The sequence below is a fragment of the Python bivittatus genome, unplaced genomic scaffold, assembly GCF_059951505.1.
Source record: "Python bivittatus isolate LINGU-HERP-01145 unplaced genomic scaffold, Pbiv_v1 ctg000610_np1212, whole genome shotgun sequence".
In the NCBI taxonomy this organism is placed as follows: Eukaryota; Metazoa; Chordata; class Lepidosauria; order Squamata; family Pythonidae; genus Python; species Python bivittatus.
The window spans coordinates 47,182,524-47,207,004 of NW_028277088.1; the positions used below are offsets into that span (position 1 = coordinate 47,182,524).

The 24,481-nt window shown below is 37.1% G+C and overlaps 1 protein-coding gene across 1 annotated transcript in view; it reads right to left on the bottom strand.

Moving 5' to 3' along the window:
• Nucleotides 1–4,625: 4,625 nt before the first annotated feature.
• Nucleotides 4,626–24,481, bottom strand: part of TRANK1 (tetratricopeptide repeat and ankyrin repeat containing 1) — a 52,977-nt gene continuing 33,121 nt past the window's right edge. The window contains exons 14-24 of the mRNA XM_007425751.4: nt 22,596–22,795; nt 21,740–21,877; nt 20,626–20,772; nt 18,695–18,851; nt 17,718–17,806; nt 16,325–16,428; nt 14,510–14,642; nt 12,354–12,499; nt 8,575–11,582; nt 7,495–7,593; nt 4,626–5,647 (exon numbers count right to left, since the gene is read on the bottom strand). Of these exons, the coding sequence (XP_007425813.2) occupies nt 5,538–5,647; nt 7,495–7,593; nt 8,575–11,582; nt 12,354–12,499; nt 14,510–14,642; nt 16,325–16,428; nt 17,718–17,806; nt 18,695–18,851; nt 20,626–20,772; nt 21,740–21,877; nt 22,596–22,795 (4,331 nt within the window). The 3' untranslated portion in view covers nt 4,626–5,537. The remainder of the gene's footprint in view (nt 5,648–7,494; nt 7,594–8,574; nt 11,583–12,353; nt 12,500–14,509; nt 14,643–16,324; nt 16,429–17,717; nt 17,807–18,694; nt 18,852–20,625; nt 20,773–21,739; nt 21,878–22,595; nt 22,796–24,481) is intronic.

The window sequence follows — 24,481 nt, forward strand, 5'->3', positions numbered from 1 at the left end:
GCAAGAACTGAAGGGAACTTGTATCAAATGAAAGAATTATATATAGGAACGATGTTTTATATAATACAGAATTTCTTTTCTCAGAAGTACATTTTTAGCCTGAAAAGAATAAAGGAGCTCTTACAGTGATGTTTGGAAACATAGCCAATTCCAGCAGCTTAGCCTGGAAGCTCATTTTCCAGAAAAGACATGATGCAGCTTGGAAAACATTTATTCTTTAAAACTCCTCATAATATAATCTAGGGCCCTCTAATTATAACTCATATCACAGGGCTTCCTCCTGAGTTAACATTCCTGGTCTCCAGGAAGGATTTTTTCACACATTTCTCCCATCAGAAGCTGCCCATAAAAATACAAAAGGTATGTATGTTACGAAAGTGGTGAGTGATCACGTTATTTCTAAGGCTGCTTTTAATTAACAGTTTCTCTCATCTTCCTCTTCTTTTTCTATTGTTGTTTTCTGTACAAAAACAATCTAAACACTCACTGGATGCTGATGAGATGTATTAAATTTGTATGTCACCAAATCCATCTGACTCCCAGCAGAAGATCACCTAATATAGTAAGGCTTGAGATTCCACCCTTGAAATTGCATAAGTGTTTTGACCAGCACGGGAAACGAAATAACCACGTAATATCCTACTTAAGAGAGTAGATCTTATTCAGAAGCTCAGAGGTCTGGCTAAATCTGTTTTTGAAGGGTGCGACAGTCCACCTAGTGTAGTAGTACAAGACCCAGGAGACTTTGCAGCAGATAGGAAGAGGAAGGACTTTGGAGAGGAATGGGGAAGGGGACAAACTCGAGAATGCTATGTCTCAAAGTGTTATGTAATAAACTGTTCTAAGTTACAAGAGATGTGTCCTCAATGAGGGGGTAAAAAAGGTCAAGATGTCAGCCATAACCATGCAATTGAAACACAGTCATTTTTCATTTGCACCTTGGCTTTGATAGCTGCAGCACCCAAAGGTTGGCTGGTTTAGAACTTCCCTTTAAATGTGATCATTGGCTTGCTCCATCTCTAATTGTCTGAGAGTTTTTTGTCTGCCCTAACCAGATTGTTTAGATATGTGCTCTGTAGCCTAGTCTTAAACAGCATCTACATATACCATGTTAATGCACATTTTATACAAAATGGAGGAAAGTTAGTGAGCTTCAAGTAGAAATCTTCTTTTCCTTATGCTTACTTTAATTCATCCTTTTGTTTTCCTAATATGCCACAAGCATACACACTTGTGCACAACCCAAAAACAAAACAGAACAAAACAAAATAGAGATGACATAAGATTCCATATAAAATATCTTTTCTATCCCCTAGCAAGAAAGATAGCTTTTCTTGTTTGAGAATGAACTGGTTAAAAGTGAGAGGCAGATGATCTATGGTCCTCCACACTGACACATACAAACACACATGCAGACACAAAGTACCTGGCTTTAATCTCACACAGTATATTTGCTGCAATGTTATATATGTGGGCAGAAATAAAAATCTTGATTGCTCACATTAAATGTTAAGTTAAAAATGCATTTGAAAATTTGGTTGAAATTCATCCCATATAAGTAGCTTATGCTGCTTAAGCTATGTTCTAAGTGTTTCCTTTGGTTGTTTATCAAGGGCTGCTCAGTGAAAAGATGTACAGCAGTAAATCATCCTTCTTGAAAGGAAGCTTGCACTGACCTCTATTGAGCTCTTGGAATAATCTATATACACTACTAAAACTCTCATTATGTTTATCTGTTTGTACCCTCAAGTTAGCCCAAACAGTGCATTATACCACAACAATTTTTGAATCAAGGTACCTAAAATCTGTAACTTAAAGAATGTGTATAAAATCTGGGATTATTATTCCTCTGGAATTGAAATTTCCACAATATTCAGACCAGTTTTATTCGCAAAGTTGTGGCTGTTGCAGCATCCCCGCAGTCACGATTGTGATTGCCAATGCTCCCTGCCAGTTTCCCACAAGCAAAGTCAATGGGGAAGCTGGCAAGAAGTCGGAATTCATTCCCACTGCTTTTTTGCCCACCCATGGCCATTCTATTTATCTTAAGTAAGTAAATACTGACTTATTACTGAAGTTTGTTTGCTACTACGATGATTTTTCTATTTATAATATATGCTTTTCTTAGATGATCACGGGACCGTCCAGCATTGGGGTAAAAAAAATATGGTCAGCCTAAAACGTAATGTTCATTCTGTTCACATCAGACTGCACTACCTTTCTCTCAAAGGATGACCCAATGGGTCACATGGTTGTCTAGTTAAGTCACAAAAGGGAGAGTTAAGATATATTTATTGAAGCATTTTGGAAGAAGAGCTGTGTAAGTATTATATTTAGCTTGGAGCTAAGATTAAGGGAAGACCCAATAGCGTTTTCTGAGATACAGAAAGATGGAATAGGTATATTCTCTCATCCTAAAGGGAAGGACTATAACTAATACAGTAGGTGAAATTAAGACTTCATTAAAAGGGTATAAACAGGCAATCTAAGAGCTACATTAGTAGATTCTACTACTGGATAAGTCATAGATCTAAGAGATATCCAATTATTTGCTTAAGAACATTGATCAGACCAGAGGCCTATCTAATTCAGCATCCTGTTCCCGTAACAGGCAACTAAATGCCCACAAGAAGCCCAAAATCAGATATATTTTTCTGTCCGGGTTCCCCAGCAACTAGGATTCCAAGCCTGTTATTATTATTAGTACTGACAACTGTATCTTCCATTAATTGATCTATTTCCTTTTTTAAGCTGTCAACTTTAAAAATTACTGTATCTTATTTTTTCATAACTTTTCCAGAAGCCATATGGATTCTTTTTCAGCTTTTTATCCTTCTGGGATAATTTTTAATATTTTTAATATTAAATAATGTTTAATAATACTTAATATTCTATTATGGATGAATTAATGAAAGGAAGGTCATTTTTACTTTTAGATGGAAATGTTTTAGATTTATTGAGAATAAATAATATATATATATTTCAGTTTCTTTTATATAACATTCCTTTGGATTCAGAGTAGTGCTTTCTTCAATTATGGGGGGGGGGGAAGCTCAATGGTCTGTAATTTCTAGGATATCTTCTAGATCCCTTTTTAAAACTGAGTTATAGTTTGGGCTTCCTTCCACAGTCTAGCAAAGACTAGATAGCTGTCTATCAAGTATTCCTGCAATGAGCACGGGTTAAACTCAAGTGGCCTAAGTGGCCTCTTCTAGTTACTCCACCATGGTACACGCAAGGTAGCATTTTGCACAAGGTTTTGCACAAGGTTTGTCAGGTTCTGTAATTCAGAATACCTATGTTTCTGTTCCCCTAGAAGTGGGCTGAAGGGAGAACTCCTAATGAATGAAGCTTCACAGGCCCAACACAAGAGCATTGCAACTGCTCTCATCATCTTGGATTTTGGTCTTCACTGTCATTATTAACAATGACTCCAGCCAACAGAGCTGCATCTGGAGCAGCTATCAGGCAACCTTTAAGGAATCCAAAACAGACTGTGGAAATGTATCATGCTTTATTTATCCTTGGAGAGTTCCATTCAGAGGTTAGAATTTTATTGAGATCTCGGGGAAAGGAAAGCGGAGAGAGAGTCAAGAACCCACAGGAAAAACCTCAGGTGTTAGGGGATTCCAAAAATCTGCAAATTTTCTTCAAAAATATAGACTAGGCTATAGAATAAAGCTTAGCTTTGTCTGATGAAGGTAGTGTGAAATATAACTCCATATTCCGATAGTCAGATGTTGGGGAGAGATGCAAAATCACAAGAATTAACAGCTGAGGAATGAAAACTCTGAAAAATGCCTCTGTTGTTTATGGCAGTCCTCAGGGACTCAGAGAAGCAGCCACTGTATGAACCCTCTCCTGGGTAAAAAGGATCCAAGGAAGAAAAAAAGGAGGAATAAGAGCCTTTACAATTGTCACTTGAGTTAGAATGCTCTAATTTGGGCCACTAGCTGGCTCTACATAGAAAGGTCAAAATGGCAGTTCCCACCACTTCTTTCCTCCAAGCTGATGACAAGTGGGGGAAAATGCCTGGAAGTCATGCTCCTGGTGGAGGAAAAAATTGGGGCTGTGGGTATTGGAAGGAGGGAACTTATTTACAGTTAACTGTCTGTTCCAGATAAGGAATTATGGATGCAGAGAAGCCCTCTCAATGATGGATGGTGGAAGAACTAGTCACCCACTGCAGCCAAGCTCCATGCCTTCCTATGCTAGGACCCGTAATTCCCCACAGAGGAAAGTCTATTTGCAGTGTTAGAAGTCTGGTTTCTAGCCAGAGCCACTGATAGTACAGCTGGAACCTCTTGAGGCAGGAAAGGAAGAGAAAGGTAGGTGGTACTTCCTCTACTTACCTACCTACTTATCTGTTTAATTTATATAGCCGCCCATCTCACACAAGTGACTCTGGGTGGCTTGCAAGATTAAAAGCAAACCAATCTCCCCAAACATAAACCCCTCTCCCTCAGCACCCAAGGATAAACTATTAACCACCAATAGTAGCAGAGCTCATCTTCCCCAACTCAAATGCCTGGGGGAATGATATGAAATTTCTTTAGAAAGCCCTGCCTACTGGAATGAGTGGGAGCAGCAATCCACTACCACTTGCCCTCCTCCACCATAGGGAAAAATATACCATTATCATTTACATTGATTTAAATCTTTAATGAAAAAATATACAGTTTATAACATCAAGAACATTGCTTTTTTAAAAAGAAAAAATAAGACACTGCCACTCTTTAATTTTAAAATTTAAATGTAGAAAATTTCTCCAGTTAAAAATGTATATAAATCATATGAAAGTTTGAGGAGATGATACAGGTATAGCTAAATAATTAATATCAAAACATTTTTTTTTAAGTACATTGTCTCCATTGTAGTATTCTATAGATTCACAGTGGCTTTAACCTGCATAAGTTTTTTTTTTTAAAGCCCTCAAAACTCAGCCTCTTGCTAAGTCTTTCTGAAGCCCAGCTGGTCTGGAGAGAAGAAAGGTTTGGTTTTTTAAAAAAAATTTCATGGAGAATGGAATGCAGAAATGTAATTTGTTATGCACTGGACAGTTTATGAACCTGCAACACTGTCAAACAATTGACAGCTGCAAGGGCAGGATATAATTTGAAACTAAGGAGCAGCATGGAGGCAGAGATTTATTTTTCCTCCTAAGGCAGCAGACATTGATTCAGAACATTGGAGGAGGTAGGATAATTTGCAGATGGAAAGTGATAAGCAGAGAAAGAACAAAGAGCTTTTCCTTTGCTTTAGGTTTCCTGCAGAAACTTGGGTCCCTTTGTCAAATATACTGTTTGGCCCATAGAGGAACAGACTAACCAAAATTCAGTTTTCAACATATGTGTAAAATCAGTCTAATTACTATGAACTGATTTCTAACCTTCTTTATTGAGATGGGAAAAATTTGGCTGTGTTTACAATCCATTTCTTTGTGTAGTCTTCTACTTTATTTCTTTCTATTTAATTTCTTAAAGTAAATAAAATGTAATCCAAGTTAAGAGAAAATATTAACCTTAGCATTTTAAAGCTTATCTCCTTTTAATTTTTCTATTCTTTTTTGAAGGCTTTTTGGCATGCAGTTCTTTGAAAGTTATCTCTTCTTCTACTTCACCGTCCAAGTATTCGTCATGGTCAAATTCTAGTTTAAAAGAAGAGAAGAAACTGTTCAAGTTGGCATCTTTCCACAACAACCATATACTTGGTACTACACATCAATATCTGGCTGTATCCGGGGGGGAAAAAACTTTGTGATAATACAACCATGTTTGAAATTGTAATTGAATTGTTAGATTCTGTCTTCATTCTGCCTGCCACCCTTTTTCAATACATGTATATTAAACAATAACAAATGGAGTAAAACTTGCACTTCTTAAATCACTTCATTTGGGAATGAGGGGCCTCCCTTCTACATATAATGTCAGGTCCAGCCCAAGAACAACAGGGAAACAAACCCAGGCAAGTTCAGTTCTTTATTTCTTACACTATCTAGATGGAATCTTGCCAGACTAAATCTGTACTATGCTAACCTAATAGATTTACTCTGGGAGAATCTAGAGAGTGATTATCCTAAGTCTCTTCTTCCCACACTCCTGCTCTGGACTATGTTGCCTCTTGTCTCCTCCACTTCCTTCCTGGAATGCGCCCCCTCCTCCCTGAGAACCTGGGTCTCTACTGCATTCCAACACACCTCCTCCCCCTTCATAGATACATTCCATCACATATAAGTTTACATTTTGGGGGGAAATTGCTGGGTCTTTCTTCACAGAGCTCATCCCCATCTCACAGAGAACCAAGCAATCAGATTTCCCCTGGATCCCCCAATCAGACTGATTGTACATCAGTCTATCATCAGTCATCTTAAACCCAATTATCTTGAATCGATGCCAAGATAATGAAACAGGCCTGTCAGGGCTATACAGGGCTAGTTGGAGAGGCTAAGACGAATGCAAGTCTCAGTCAAGTAATCCAGATCACAGAGGATTAGCGGAAGACTGGGATGCATGGTGGAAATAGCCTGAGTGGTACTAATGGTCAGTATGAGAAGCCTATGATAAATTGTGCCAGATTCAGAAAAGGGGTGCAGTCCCTGGGAGGGGTCATTACTGTCAGAAAGGATGAGCAAGGGAATGTCAAGATAGCTGTTCTGGGCAGACTTCTCCATTTGCACAGAACAAATCTGTCCCCACTCGTTATGGAAGTAGAAAAGTAGGGCTTGCATGATCTTGTGATGGAAGATGTATGCTGACCTGATGTGGGTTTGGTCCTATGAAAGCTTTGTTCAGAAGGCCTGAAAGGAGGAAGCAGTTAAAGAAAATGTTCTGGCTACATTAAAATGGCTAGGCTTCCTTTTCTCAGTTAAAGAACAGACAGTAGAAACAAAACCCCAAAGTGGATAGTTGGCATCAAGCAAATCATACACTAAAAACTGAGTTTGTTCTTATGAAACAAAAAAGGTGATAAAATACACATGCATGCGTGCGCGCACACACACACACATTATAAAATATTATAATGCCTTGGAATAAAGAATTTTTTTTCTCATAGTCTTGGGTCTGCCCCTTAAACCAGATTAGATGGCCTTTGCACAGCCCTTATTTTTACCACTGATGGGACAGCACAGGAAATGAAAAGACTATATGGCTGACTAAAAGGGTTCAATCAAAAACAGTGTGAAGCAAGACCACTATGTGGTGTTTTCATATCTACCAGATACAAAAGAATATAATACTTCATCTGAGTTTGTTTAGGGTAATCAATACAAAGGAAAAGTTTCTATTTTAACAGATTTAACATTATACAGTAGGGCTTTTCAGAAGAACAATGCTCACAAAACACTCTTCCTCAAAGCATTTTGGCAGATACATCTGCTGGAAGATTTATGCTGGTGCTTCAAAAGCTTTCTCAGGTTGTCTGTGCATGCACAGATATTACTTCCATCAGGACTGCAAGCAAAGCAGTGCATGTACAACTGAAGAAAAAACATACCTTTCTCCCTTGTATAGGATTCAATTTTCTCCAGCAACTTTATGGCATTGTCTAAATTAGAATTCAGAGTGATAGCCAACTTGGAAATGATTTCCTCAGCTAAAATACAAATCAGTGCAACAAATTAGAACAATGAGGATAACAAGAATGCTAATATGGGACATTTATAGCAGAGATGGGGAAAACCTCTGGCTTTTCAGATATTGTTGTTTACAATGGTGAATTCAGACCAAGGAGATGCAGGTTCCATTCTAATTCCAGTTACTGACATTCACTAGTTGACTTTGAGCCAATCATTATCTCTCACTCTATCTTACAGAGTTGTTGTTTTGTGGGAATGAAAAGAGGAGGAAGCTACATATATATTACTTTGAACTTCAAAAGGAAAAGTGGCATATAAATGTAATGTAATAATAATATTAAAATGTTAATATTATTTAATATATGAATTTATCATGTATATTATTTAACATAAATATTATTAATATGATTAATATTAATATATTATTCAATATATATTAAATAAATAAAATATTAATATAATATTTTATATAATATTTAGTATATAAATAAAATATTAATATAATATTTTATATAATATATAGTATATAAATAAAATATTGATATAATATTAATATTCTATCAGAATATTAAAAATAATCTGATCATTAGTCATGGTAGGTAGGGCTTTAGTCTAAACACATCTGAACAGCTATGGGTTTTCCACCTTCCACTTATAGGAATAATTATTTCAGGTTATTACAACAATTGATATACATGGGAGCAGCAGGGTGGGAATGGAGGGTAAGTCAATTAATTCGTATGGAAAGAAAAGTCTATGGGCATATGGTGGCTGTTTAACTTCTTGACTTACAACTGGATAGGCATCTGACCTTAAACTCAGTTTGAACAGTTACTAGAATGGATGAAAAGTGACTTAATGAAGTTTCCTTATAACAGCCAGAATATTTAGATCTCTTAAATAAATGTTGACGAATCTCAAATTTCAATTTTCTTATTTCTTAATATGAAAGAAAAAACTTTCTTGATGAGAGAAACAGAAACAATTAAAAAGTTTACCATCCGTCCATGCTTTTCTCTTGTAGATGTCTTCCACTGCATCAGAAATCTTCTTAATAGTACTTTGGATTTTTCTTTGTACTAACTCAGAATGTTCCTTAGATGCAAAGTCACCTCTGGTGTTGCCATTCTCGCTGATCCTTTTCACTATATTCATCCCTTTATGTATCGATGGTTCCATCTCAGTTTTGAAAAACTCAAAATATCTCTTGTAGGAACTTATTTTATTTCTATGATCAACCAAGGTAACATGGCTTTCAAAAGTTGTTCCAGCAGCAACTTTTTGATTTATTTCCATCATTTCCTCCCCATCAGTTTCTGTTGGAGACACCGCTTCTTTGGGTTCTTCTTCTATATGTTCTACCTGAGAAACAAAGTTTGTGGGACTTGGAAGAAATTTGACTCCACAGAGATCACATTGTGTTGAGTCAATGTCTGCTTTTTTAAAGATCCCTAAGGACTCTGGCTTTGGACATGAAATTTCCAAGGACTCTAGCTTTGGACATGAAATCCTTTTCCATCTAACATAGCAATACACAAATAGGAAAAGGCATTCCAACTTTTTCTTGGCAGAAACTTTCTGCTGCCGTTTTGATGCTATACTGGCTAATGGATCTTCCCTGTCCTCAACATCAATGTCTTTTTCAAGATCAATTTCTGGATCTTCAAAATAATCTGCCTGACTGCGATATGCAAACCTGTCCAAGTTGGCAACTTCATAATAGATACCTCTGACTCCTTTGTTATCCCTTGCACCTTTAGGATCCCACCTCCAAGAACAATCAGCTAAAAATTCTTTATCTCGACAAAACAGCAGCTCCTTGAGTCCTTCAACGACTTCTTTAACATCAGATGCTTCACTCATCAAATCCACAGTCCTGAACAATCTTTCTGGGACTTTGGAAGGGCGTTCAGCTTTCATTTCTGTAAGGTATTCCCTAATTATAGGAAATTGCTTAGCTAATATATCTTTATGCTTCCTACTAAGCACTTGATCAGCATTTACTAACATCACTAAGCAAAGCACCACAGCTCGCTCTGCTTCCCCTGACATGATGAAATCAGGATCACAAAAAGCATCCTGGAGAACGTTGAAATGTTCATGTTCATATCCACACAGAACATTGGCTAAATACTTGAGATGAATTTTAAATTTCCATATAGCTTGCTTTGGGTCCTCCGGCTTATATTCTTGTATAATAGAAAATATGTCTTTATGTCGAACTCCCCTTGTGAATAAAAAGTCCCAGTAGTGGAACAGGGCAATGTAGCTCTTGGGCAGACAAAGAGTCATGTTTTTGCAGAGGCGCATGAGAGTGGCACAACCTAAAACAAACTGAAATTCCAGCAAAGTCACTGTATTTCCTATGCTTGGAATCAAAGGATGAATGCATCTCTTCACCAAGACATTCATGAAACGGTAAAACAGCCATTTACATTGCTCCAGATTTCTATGCATGTAGAGCTGATCCATTGAATTCTGTAGGAGTTGAATAAAACACAAGTGGGTGCCCACAGCATTTTCTGTGTATTTGTCAGGCATCAACATACCATGTTTGCCTTCTATTCCTTTGAATCTCCCTTTCCTGCTGTCTTCTAATTCTTTGTTATATTCATCTTCTTCTTTAAAAAGAAGTCTTTCAAACACTGCAGGATAACTAGATGTCAAAGCAAAGACTTGCATTGCCCTTAGCCACAGATCAGTGGATTCTCTTCTGTTTCTAGCAGTTTCATTTTTAAACTCAAACATGATGCATTCTCTCAGTGCCATATTGCAATAATTAGTAATTCCATAACTGAAGATTTCTTTACAGGTCAATGGATTCTCAGAAACCATTCTCAGATGAAAGTGTTTAGGAAATATGATGTTAATAAGAGATTTACACAATGCATATTTATCATCTGTCAACAGTTCATCAATGCTACTGGATTCGTGAAACAAATCTTTTGAGAACAGTTGTCTGGCTTCTAGCAGTAGCCCATTTATTGCAGCCAAGTGCATTTTACACTGAAATATAGATTTTATTTCATAACGTGCCAGAACTTTATGAAAATCTTTACAGGTTCCATCCTCGCACTTCAAGCCTGCAATGAATTTCATGCAAATACTGGGAAAGCTCAGTTCAAACAAATAGCAAACAATGGCAATTAGCCTATTTAATAAATGCTTATTCACCAGGGTTTTCACTTCTTTCAAGCTTCTCAGGATCTGGTCACTTGCTTTATTTTCTCTTACTGTATTATCTTCAGGCAAAAATCCTAGAGTGCATCCTGCTTCTTTTGGGGAGACTTGCCACAAAACAGCATCTACTGGCGTAATCCCAAAATATTCAAAACATGACTTCACCATTTCTCTCTCTGCATTAGTGACTGCTTTTTGGAAAGCTCTGACCAGTTTTAGAAGCACCTCAATCCCACAAACAGCCATTTGTAGGATGGCTTCATTTTCTGCTTCACAATGTGTGGCTTGAAACAAAGCTTCTACAGCCCCAGCACTGTGATTCACACTTAAAAACATATCAAAGGCTATCTTCAATTTAGCGAAGTCTTTTGTTATGACACCCATCAAATAGGTGGCCTCAGCACTCCCAGATTTCTGGTTTGTTTGCTCAAAGAGTTCTAAGGCATCACTCAAAATGGCCTTTACATCCCCAAGCTTAAGAAAGCCTGCTACGCTAAGGCGGGCTGCAGCAAGTAAACAAGATGCTTGGAAGTCCATTTTGTTAGTGAGTTTTGCTGCTTCCAAGAAAAAGCCATGCTGTTTCATAAGTTTTGCAGCTTCCTCATTTCTGCCTTCTCTTTTCAACAGATCAGCTGCTTCATTAATGTGTTTGTGTGCTTTTAAGAATGCAAGTTGGTCTTCAGTGTCCAGGTGAGAGAGCATCTCCATCATTCCACTGATCTTATTTCCCCGCAAGTATTTTGCAGCAGCTGCCAAATACAACTGGTCTGCTGTGTATGACAGTTTGAAAGCTGGATGATTTTCTTTTTGCAATATCTTCTCATATCTGAAACAGATACATTATTCATGAAGGTCATTCATAAAACTGAACTAATTACACAAATTTCAGCACATTGGTGGAAGAGAGGGAAGAAAATTTTTCATAATTTTGCATATGAAAAAGCACATAATTTTAAAAGAAAAGTTGCATTACATACATGCCTTGAAGTGTTAATATTTAGGTATGTATTGGATGTCATGGGTGGAACTTGGGGAAAATGGATATGGGAAAAAAAGGAAAAATGAAAGAAACATTGCAGAGGAGAAAGTATGAATCTGTATCAAAAACAGATTAATTTTCCAACAGAATGAATGGAAAATGGACATAGGAAAGAAGATGTAGAAGCTGCATGGAATAAAGAAAGAAAAAAGCTTACATTACAAAATGCCACAAAAGAGTATGAAATTATATTAATGGGAAGTATTAAAAAGGATGCTTGTTTAAATAATGAAGTGAAAAAGACTATGGATGAGAATGAAATGCATGTAAGAGAATGACTGCGGAAAAAAAAGAGAATGAGAGAAAGATACTGTACAATATGTAGAAAGAGAAGACAATTTCAAACCATGTAGTCCAAAGAGGGCATGGAACAGGTAAGGTTAAAAGAGGCAGAGAAAATGCAGCATGATTTTGATGATTTTTTTTTTAAAAGTGATAGTAGGTGAAAAGGACTGAACAAGGAGCCTCCAGCAGAGTGCACAGAATTAAGAATAAAAATGATGAAACTGGAAATAACAAATTTCCAAATGTAATTTACAACTCTGTACAAATACAGACCTTTCAACAGATTTTGCTGCTTCTTCATACCGTTCATCATGGCAACACATTTTAAGTGCTAGATCAAACTCTTGGATCTGTTCAAAACACCTGGATGCATCCTTGTAGCACTGGCATCTCTTATACAAATATGCTGCCTCTTTCACCTGTATGATAACAATGCATGTTTTATGTACACACAATTGTTAGCAATAAAAAATAAACCAGGTTTGCTATAATGGAGCAAAGAAAAAAAAATAACTAAGCACATAGAGGAACAACCCTTGCTGCAGGAAAATCAGCATGGAGACTACAATGATAAAAAACTAGAAGATTGGTGAGGCTGGGATTTAAGAGTGTCTACAGTCACATCTGTGTAGGTGACCACATCAACGCTGTATACTTGGATTCTCAAAAAGCCTTTGACAGTGTTCAACATCAAGGCTCTTGAGTAAACTTTGCAATCACTGAATGAAAGGATCTATCCCTTTATGGCTTGCTGGTTAAACTGGTTAAAAAACAGAAAACAAAGAATAAGAATATAGAACTATTTCTTCAGTGAAGAGAAGTAAGAAGTAGACTCCTTCAAAAATCTTCATTGAGACCAGTGCTTTTTAACTTGTTCATAAAGCAATATGCTGGCCAAGTTTGTGGAAGATATGAAACCATTCAGTTTGTGAAAATCAAATTTGATTGTGAAGAGCTCCAAAAAAATCTCCTTAAACTGAGTGAATTGTCAACCAAATAGTGGATGTGCTTCAATTTAAGTAAGTATAAAATAATGCACGTTGGGGCAAAAGTCTCTAATAGAGATGGATAGGGCTTGAGCTGTCTAAAGCTAACCAGGGAAAGGACCTTGGAGTCATAATGACTAGCACAATAAAGACATTGACTCAGTATGTGGTTGCTGTGGAAGATGTAAGCTCTGTGCTAGAGATCACTAGGAAAGGAAAGGAAAATAAAACCTTGCCAATATTATGATGCCCTTATAAAAATCTACAGAATGTTTGTATTGGAATATTGTATACAGTTCTGATCACCATTTTTGAAAAATGGTAAACATTTTTGGGATGGGAAAAACGCTGAAGAGAGTGACCAAAATTATCAGTCTTATGAGAAATGGCTATAACATGTGAGCCTTCTTAGCTTGGAAAAAAAGGCACTTAGGGTAGACATTACTGAAATGTACAAAATCATGATGAAAAGGAACACAAACGTTTTCTCTTCTCTTTCTCTCTCAAAACACCATGACCAAGGTCATCCAGTTAAGCTGACTGGAAGGAGATTTATACACAAAAGAAGTGCTTCTTTACAGAGCAGAGAATTAACCTGTGGTATTCACATTAACACAAGATAGAGTGATGGTCTCTGACCTGGAAGACTAAAAAAAAGGACTGCATAAATTCACAGAGGGCAAATCTATCAGGCCCTATTCATTTTAAAAATTCAGTGTTCCTCTGGGTTGAGGAACTATGCCTACAAATACCAGTTGTAGGGAACAATGGCAGGGGAAAGGTATGTCTCCCTCTCCAGCTTGCAAGCACTTTAGAGACATCTAGTTGTGGAGTCCTTGGTATTCTCTGAGCTTGGTTATTTTCTTGCAAACGTTTCATTACCTGGCTAGGTAACATCTTCACTGAATGTTACCTAGATGTTACCTAGTCGGGTAATGAAACGTTTGCAAGAAAACAACCAAGCTCAGAGAACACCAAGGACTCCACAGTTCAACCCTGAGCTACACATATTCTCTTCTATTGAGACATCTTGTCGTTCACTGTGAGAAACAAAGTGCTAGAATAAGAAGAGTCATGGCTTGTTCCAGCACTGCTGCCCTTATGATTGTCCTTTGACAAAATGTCATCCATTAATAAAATCAACCCCCTCTCTCCTGTTCCTAGCACACATCCCCTCAAATCTGATCTGGAGAGTCTGGGAATCTTCCAGAGCAGTTTTAGAGGCAAAAAGTGGGTCTATGGAACAAAACAGAAGTTCTGTTATATGAATCAAAATCCATTTTCTTTAGACTAGATCTAACCCATATACCTGTCTTCATTCATTGGTTTGGATTTCTTATTGTCTTCTAAGACAACAGGCAAGAAATAGAAAATCCTACCTATGCAATAGGAAATCCACCTCCTAATTTTTCATACAGAAATCAGAGGATTGTTGGTGTTTACCTTTCCTAATTTTTCATAAAGTTTTGCACAAAGCTGGTATTCTTTGGCATGAAACAGGCATTTAAGAGCCAAATTGGGCTCACCACATTCCAGATAGGTTTTAGCGAGATTTAGGTACTCCATTTGCTTCTCTCTATTAATAAAAAAAACAAACATAAACGTTTTAAAAGTAAGGTGCCAACTCACTAAAGATACTTTATTCCCTCAGATTTAAAAATTCCTTGGTTAAAATAAAGAGACCATTAATAGTTCACTTTCACATTGGTAAGAAATGTAGTTTGTCTCCAATCCTATGGCTCCTTGGAAAATCAGACATGGGGTCTCTTTTCTTGGCAGCCTCCACAGCTATCTCTTTCAGAAATGAAACATTCCTGGTGTCAGAAAGGGATCAAAGGGGTGGAAGATCTTTCATTTTCACCCTGGTGGTCCTTAGCCATGAAGGCAGTGGCCCGGTTGGAGCCCTCTAATTTTTACTTAAAGTTGTTGTATCATTAAAAATAAATTATTTGCTTGAAATTAAGCTACAGTATATACAATCCATCTCATCTAAATAAAGGGAAGAAGATGGAACTGTTACATAATCATGTTTATATTGACTCAGAAGTTATCCAAATAGAGTATTTTAGTGCTTATCTCCAGGTAAGTGTGCACTGGACTGCAGCAAAGGCATCCATAGGAATGGGCCACTTTTGTCAGAATGATGAAACTGCAGCTGTATTCCTTCGGGGTGTGCTTGTCACACAGTAGCACATGTGCAAAAGGGGTGGAACTTACATCACAATACTACAACTTCTTATATCATTCTGATTCCATCCACCTTTATTTTACCTGAAAGGTTTTGGTATGAAGTGTTCAGATTTTTTTTTTTTCTGAGGAAAATAATGTCTTTGATAAACAGGGAAGATGAACAGAAGAAAAAAAAATTCCTTTCTACCAAATTGTAAAGTACCTAGAAGAGCTATTGACATGACTAAGTACTACTCTTGCTCAATCTTACTCTTACAAGCCACACAGGTTCTCTATAAATAATTTTTCTAGCAATTTTCACCTTACCAAACAGGCAATATGGAAATTTAGCCCTGCAGTGAAAAAACCTCTCACAGTATTGCTTGAGATCAGATCAACAAAGCAGATAAGAACAAGCTCTCATGTGGGCTTGTAATTATTTCATTAAACCATTTATTTGTAGTGGCTTATTATGTCATATATCTATTGGATCTGTTATAAATGTACCGACTTAGATGACAAAACCCACTAATTATCTCAATTTCCATATGTTAGTTTGCTCATTTTCCTCACACCGGATTGCTTACCCTTGATATTATTTTCATTTGGCAGCTCAAACTCTTATGCTCATGGAAATCTTATTTTTCACCTTACTTCTTTCCCTTCCCTAATCTGGAAGTCATAATACTGCAGAAGGTTTTGTTGTTCCATGCCAGCATGCATTCCCACAAGATTTCCAGTCTGCCATTAATGGCTTTCACTGTTTTGAGGATTCTGCACTCTAGCAAACAGAAATCTCTGCTCTGTTCTGTCCTCCTTCCTGTCTACAATAATTATTTTATTCATAAGAGGACATTTAAAACTCTTTTTCATATGTGAAAATAGGATGTAGAAAACTCCAGTGATGAAAAGACAGGCAATAAATATTTGAAGAGGAAAGGAGACAGTAGGAGCATGCTGAACAGGTAAGTGTGCATGCTTGAGGGAGGAAAAATCAAATCACACTTCTCGTAAATTCAATATTGCCAGACACAAAGACACCCCCCCCATTATGCAACATATTTTCCTCCCTTTTTAAAAAACACTTACTTGGGGTTGATTTTCTTTGACTGAACTGTAAGCACAGCATCATGTGCCAAAGCTAGTTTCTCTTTCTCATGTGCTCCTCCCTTTTCATAGCATTTTGCAGCAACCTGAAATTAAAATAGCAGCGTGAAGATACAACAAACCCCAATCTTCTGATGTAACTGAAGCAGCTATAAAGTAGCATCTTTCTAGGAAACCTGTATATACCCACATCCTTTTTTCCCCCTATATAGATCTCCTGGATAAACTCTTCTACACAATGGTTTGCATGAATGGACCTAGCTGACCAGTTCTAAGTACAAATCATTAAGGAGGCAGATTCAGGTGTTTCTAATTTTCTAGCTAGACCATTGGCATTAGATACTATGTTTCTGGAGAGAAAATAATCAGTCTCTACTGCTTACATAGCAGAGTAATGATAAAAGTCTTGCTCAATGGGAAGCCAGGATATGCCTTGGAAGAGGAGGAATATCCTAGGAATATGTGATGCTTGCCAAGGAAGAAGCTCTTTTCTGGGATCTAAAGGCATGGCAAACAATGGAGACTGGTGATGAGACAAGCACCTTGTAAGGTGGGCTCAGACCTTGAAGTGGTTAATTGCTCTATTTGGATATGAATTCTCTAAACTTGAATATACAGAGTTCCATCCAAGATGGATGAATGGGCAGACAGACATACAGATAATAAATTACTAATAAGATCTAAATAAAGGAAAATAGAAGGAAAGTAGTCTGTAGTCCTTTTTCAAAAATATTTGTACAAGAGCTTCCTCAACAGTTCCTTCAGAGTTTAAAAAGGAAGATTAACTCTCCAAGGTGACTCAGCTCCTGGTGGCTTCATGGACATGTCCATGCAGTTTCTTGGCAAGAATATGGAAGTGATTTGGTACTGCCTCCTTCTGTATCCCAGGGATACAGGGAAATATGCAGCACTTAAAATAAGCAGTTGCTTATGAGTCTGCAAGGAACTGAATCATATCTTTGAATGTAATGTTTCTTAAGCAATATACTAGTGTAAGATGTAATAGAGCAGAATCTGTACCAGAGAAGCAAAACGTGATATCCTATAACTCTTACCTTCAAAATTAAAAAGAGTAACTCATCCCAACAATTGATAGGCGTTTTGAGCTGGCTTTTTTTTTTTTACTTTCATAAAAAAAAAATTGGTTTTCAAAATAGTTTAGGAAAATAACAATTACACACAAAAAGAGGCTCAACACAATCAAATCTTATTTAGAAAAATTTAAATTTCTCTAAGCATAGTTTTATGGAAGCATGTTTAACTAGTCCCACCAATATTATTGAGTTTACTTTATATGTGAAAAAGTCTGACTTTTTGTACTTCCTTTCAATTCCTCTCTTCACTGAAAGTCTTTTAAACAAGCCTCTGAATTTACCTTCCAACACTGATGCTTAGCATAATATTCTCCTTGTGCAATCCATTCTTCTGGAGTTGATGTTTTAACAAACATACTATCCTCAAAATCTAAAAAGAAAGGTACAGAATTGTTTAAACATGAGGAAAAAAGTTAATGAGTTTAATCTGTACGTACTAACATCTTAATTCTGGCTTATTCCAATGCAATTAAATAACCCTCAGCTTTGATTGCGTAAAGAATAGAAAGCCCAATTTTGATGAGGGATACTTCTCTAAGAATTTCTATTCTTAACCTTAATCCTTAATTATTAATCTCCTACAATAAAGTGGGGATAAATGTAGCCTGGGTTATGAGAATTTCTCTTATAAATATATTCATCTTATATTATAAACAAATACAAGAATGTATTCTATCAAAAAATCTTCATCTGGTCAAACTGTTCTCCAAAAATGAATTCTACAGTTCCCAAATCTGATTCTGGGAAAGGTCTGATTATCAATGATTTTGACACTAGAAATTATTAATTTTATATCTCTTACCTCAATTTGTGAAATTCATAGCAAGAACATGGGTCTTTCCAGTTTTCTGTATAAAATTACTAAAGTAACCTTAACTTAGGATAAATATGTTCTTGAACTGAGTTTGACTCTTGATAAAGTGATTTCCCACTACCTTCTTTCAGATATTTTTTTCTTCAACTTCCCAGTCTATTCAACAACCCTGGAATTCCTGAATGATCGCCCATTCAAGTACTAAGCAGGACCAACACTGCTTAACTTCTGAGATCTGTCACAGAACTAGATATAGAACTTCACTAACTAGAAGTTGTCACTTGCTGAGTCTACCATCAGCAACGAAAAATGTGAACTGACTATCAATATGCCACTTTTAAATACAAATTGACAAGAGTGATTGCATATCTTTTGCAAAATCAAAGAATGGTTCAGAGACTGGCTAGTGTACAGAGTTTTATAAAACAATTATATATGACTTACTTTTATTTTCATCCTTTTTGACAACCTGAACAAGGTCTCGTTTGATAAAATATTGAAATGCAGGTGCACGTCTATCACTGTTTTCATCAAAGATCCACAGATTAACCCTGGCTCTTGTAATAGCAGTATATAATTGCTTTAGCTCTCCATTAAGCATCTAGGAAAAGAATGATTCAAGAATGTGTTCTATATGGAAGAGACTATTGTAAAAACATATTCTCAGCTAAATATATTTAGATTTCTATTTCTCAGAAAAGTAATTTGATTCCCCCCCCCCAATTTTTATAACAAAGGAATGCTAAATTATTTCCCCAGAAAGCCAAGACATGATCAAAATATTTGGTCGTATGTTCAGGTCATTATTATATGATTCAAATTCAAATATTAATTCTGTGCGCCAACATTTTAGGTGAGCCAGGAAAGATATTGTTTCACTGTACTTAGTTTTACCCATCAGTTATCATTAAACAGGCTGCAAAGCAGAGGAAGTAAAACAGTTCACAAAAGTTTTGGCTGACTCATACTAAGGGCTGTTCCATCATGCCACTCTTTTCATGCCAGCTGATTGGAAAAATAATTGCTGACTTTAAGAGCTAGTAACAGAATTTCTCTTTTATTCCTCTCACCTTCCTTTCTTTTGTAAATCAGGTCATTTTACACTGTAACCTAAGAATAAGAACTTTCTAATAAACATTTTATTAAAGAACAAACTAAAACACTCTAAATAAACAAACAAAAAAATAAAACAATACATTCACCTTCTTGACTGTGTAGGAATTCTCTCTCCACTTAGTATCTTTTCTTGCATTCCTGTATAGTACTTCACTCAGAGTTCAGTCCTAACAAGTTTCAGCTTTATATATTTATTCTTTAATTTCTATGCTTGGAATGAACTCAGTCCCATCCCCAAAGATTGGAGAAAACTATTTGAACCCTAACTGTAGGCATATTTGATATACAGAAGGCACTAACTGAGAAAAAGGAGTTGCAAAGGGCATAGGACTTACAGTATGAAGTTGGAAGGGGCTACGTAGACCAACAAGTCCACCCACCTGCTTAGTGCAGCAATCTAATTAAAGATCCCAGAGATATGATAATTGCTTCCACTTTGAACTGTTCTTACTGTTAGAAAATGTTTTCTAACATTCGATTGGAATTTGTCTCTCTGTAGCATTATTACACATCCTGCACTCTGATGAGAGAGAACAGGTCTTGATGTTCTATGTGACATCCTTTCAGGTATTTGAAACGTGTTATCACATTCCCCTTCAGTCATTTTTTTCTCAAGGATAAACATCTGCAGCCCTTCAAATTCTTTTTTGTAGGGTTTAGTCCCGATTATCATTGTTGCCCTTTTCTGAACCTGTTCCAATTTCTCTGAATCTTCCTTAAAATGTGGTGCCCGTAAGTAGACATAGGACTCAAGGGTGGGTCTGACCGAAGTGGAATAGAGTGTTATGATCACTTCCTGTGACTTGCAGCCATATCACACTGCTGGCTCATATTCAGTTTTATTCCAAAATCTTTTTTACAATTACTATTACCAAGCCAGCAGCATGATATGACTGTATTTAATGTAGGTTTCCTAAGTAAATAAATTTGCACTTACTTCTGTTACATTTCATACTGTTATTTTCAACCAATTTCTCCAAATTATCAAGGTCATTTAAAATTTTATTTCTTTTAGGGTATTAGTTGTATCAACTACAGCATTGCCTCCACCTCTTCATCCAAATAATTAATAAAGATACTGCAGTAGAAAACCCATTTAACAAGTCTCTTCAATCTGATGAGGAATCACTGATGAACATTCTGAGTACAATTTTTAGCTAGTAAATCCACACAATTATGCCATCCAGCCCACACTTAGCTTGCTTATCAGCATGACATGGGATATACTGAACTTTTATGGCCTTTTATCTAGTAATCACCTTGTACATTTCTGGATTTAGAAATGGAAGTCTTCCTTGAGCATCAATATCTTTCTCTAATGGTACTTCAATTATTAGCTTGGTTTCTTCATCAGGCAAATCAGTGAGAGGTATAAAAGAAGAAATTATTTTCCATTCTTTGTAAGCCTAAAAATATAAGGAAAAATAAAATAAAATACTTAAACAATGACAGCACTATTGCTCACAGATACTTGTAAATGTTTGGAAAAATTAAGTTTAGAAAGGATCACAAACAATTGAAAGATAGCTATTCTATTAAAAACATTCACATTTTCTTTTTTTTAATTATAAAAAAGTCATGGACAGGTTGCCATAAAGAATATTTGAGAAATTAGAAAGAAGGCAGTAACATTTTTCTCCTTCTATTCCTATGCCACTAATTTTGAAGAGATGAGTAAATTATTTAGTTTCCTTGCAAATACAGATAACGTTGTCTAGTCTCAGTGTAACTATAGACAATAACTACAGTACACAAAACCTAATATACGGTAGTTGAAGTCCCATTACTAACTGGATCACTCTACATTCTCATATTTACAAGGACTGCCAGAGATTAACAATTAATTTTATTGTTCTATGGCAGAGCTATGTTACAGAAATTACCAAATAGGCTGCTGCCTTATTATATTTTATAAGAGAGCTCAGTATACATTTTTCATGTATGCCTTTCAGAGTTGTATTTTTTTTAATAATGTTGGAATATAGTTTTATGACTATATTCTTTTATTATATTTTGGTAGGCCATCCTAGATCCACTGGGTATGGATAGCATACGGATTTGTAAAATGAAGAAATAAATACTATTTCTTTTACAAATGATATGCTGCCCACTCCCTTAAAAATGTGCCCAAAGTACCCAAAACAAGAGGTATGAGGTCACGTCTTCATACTGTCCTAAGGCTTCCAATTCAAGAAAGTTATAAAAGTTAAGTTGTGTGAAATTTTCATAATTTATACAACCATATGTAATAAAAATCATACTAGAATGTGATACTATTAAGTACTTTTGAGGACCAAGTGTTTCTATACCTCATTTTCCTCACACTAGGTAAAAGAAAATGAGATACCTCCAGTTTCCCAGTAATTTACCTACCTCTGAATCTGTAAAAAAGTTGTAAAGGAGCACATCATCGAATTCCAAGCCTTTTGCTTCATAAATTGTTAGCACAAGAGCCAAATTAAGTTCCTCAGGGATATTTTTCTTTGCCATTTCATTAGCTACCAGTATTGCCTATACGAAGGAAGGAAGGAAGGAAGGAAGGAAGGAAGGAAGGAAGGAAGGAAGGAAGGAAGGAAGGAAGGAAGGAAGGAAGGAAGGAAGGAGGGAGGGAGGGAGGGAGGGAGGGAGAAGGAGAAGGAGAAGGAGAAGGAGAAGGAGAAGGAGAAGGAGAAGGAGAAGGAGAAGGAGGAGAAGGAGAAGGAGAAGGAGAAGGAGAAGGAGAAGGAGAAGGAGAAGGAGAAGGAGAAGGAGAAGGAGAAGGAGAAGGAGAAGGAGAAGGAGAAGGAGAAGAAGAAGGAGAAGGAGAAGGAGAAGGAGAAGGAGAAGGAGGAGATAAAATAAAAATATTGTCAGGGAATAGTAACCAGATGGACAGAAAACTAACTTGACCTACCTATTAAGCAGACAATGAAGAACCAGCATAATCAAGTAACATTAATGCCACTGTTGGATTACTGTATGCGAGCACGTTGTATGAAGCTGAATGCAGAAACTGTTTTTATTGACTCCTTCATTTTGAAAATGAAATCTGAAGTACTTCCTTTTGTTTGAAAAAGAAATGTTTGAAAAAGACCTAAACTGGCATTAATGAAATTAACTATCTGAACGTTATAATTTACAATAGTAACGATACATTAGAGATTATAGAAAAAGTGAATTGTTATATTTGTATAAAATCAGAAATTATCTAAAGAATTTTCTGTCTGCCACCCCACCACAAAAGGCTTACCTGATGTGCTCCAAATTCTATTGGCTGCGTTTTTCTTTTATTGCCTCTTAGCAAAATTGCCAGATCACTAACACTGCAAGATTCCAACACAGTAGGCCTAGGCCCATCAAAGAGACCTCTATCCCTAGGAAGACGATCAAAAGATTCTGGGAAATACCGCTGAAGCAAATCAACAACTCCTGAAGCTAAGTGCAGAATCCCTGCAAACAAAGAGCAGTGGGCAGAATTAACACATCAACCCTGCCTTTCCTGAAGAAAAAGAAAACAAAACAGTAATGGAAAGAATATCAATTCTGAAAAGTCAGTAAATACCTGACTTTAAAAACACAAACAGAACAGGAAAAAATTCTTAGGGCTACAGTCTATAAACAGTTGAGGCACATATTCTTTTCCACATTTCTAAAAGTTTGTATAAAGATTACTACATGCATCCCATGAGTAGATCAGTGCAAAGAAGTGAGGTCCATCTGAACTGGTGCTATCACTCAGCTGCTCTGAAAGTTGGTCCTTAAGAGGGCAATAAGTTAGACCTTTAGTCTATGCAACCCACTGCTAGCTATTCCCATTGGAAGGGGCTCTCCAGAGCCTCAGACATGTAAACTGGAGATATTCAAAGACAAACCTGGGAATTTCTGCATTCCACTCAGGAGCTCCGTATTACAGAGCTTTGTAAATATGTGATGTTATTCAAGTCCACAAAACTGAAACCATAAAACTGCAGGCAGGCCTAATTTTAAGAAATCAGAGGACATCTATCTTTAATACAGGAAGTCCTCAGGCTACAACCATTCATTCAGCAACCATTCAAAGTTATGACTGTGCTGAATGAGTGCTACTTACGACCAGTTCTTGGAGTTCTGGCCATTGCAGTGTCCCCATGGTCACATGATTGCGATCTGGGTGCTCGGCGCCCAGCTTGTGATTATGCTACCACAGTGAGTCAGTCACATGATCATGATTTCTGATGTTTCCTGCCAGCTTCCCACAAGCAAAATCAATGGGAAAGCCAGCAGGAAGTCAGAAATCGTGGTTATGGGAGGTCCTCGCTTAATGACCCAAGCGGCCCTCACTTAACAATGGCAATCATTGCAAATAATCACCCAGCAACCCTCTTTAAGGTGACCTGTTTCCTTCTGGGGAATGGGGATACAGAAGTCTACCTGCAGGAGCACACTGAGGCATTTGGTGATTTTCTGGAAGACAAAGTCACTTGGATTTGGCTGGTGTGGGTCTTCCAGGCTGTGTGGCCGTGTTCTGGAAGTTTTGTTTCCTAACGTTTCGCCAGCATCTGTGACCGGCATCTTCAGAGAGCAGGAGCACAGACAGGAGCAGTTCTCTCTGTGCCGAGAGAGAACTGCTCCTGTCTGTGCTCCTGTGCTCCTGCTCTGTCTGTGCTCCATCTCTCACTAGATGGACTTTCTCATTAAGAAAGTCCATCTAGTGGGACTGAGAAGAAGGGCCTTCTCCATGGTGGCTCCCTCCCTGTGGAACATCATCCCCACAGAGATAAGATTGGCCCCCACCTTGATGCTCTTCTGCAAAGCCCTGAAGACATGGTTTTGTCAGCAGGCCTGGGGATCCCAGGTCAACCCAGAGCCCATCAAATGGCTAATGTAAATGTATTGTTGTTGCCAGGGGGGGAGGGGATGGAGCAGGTTTTGTACTGGGATTTTTATTCTTGTAAGCCGCCCAGAGTCACCGTGAGTTGGGCGACCATATAAATTGCATGCATGCATGCATGCATGCATAAATAAATAAATAAAGTCAGGACCGCCAGAATTGCTGTTGCTAAGCGGTGCGGTCACATGACATCATGCTTTACAACTGCATCACTTAGAAATGGCAATTCCGGTCCCAATTGCCATCGTAAGCCAATGACTACCTAT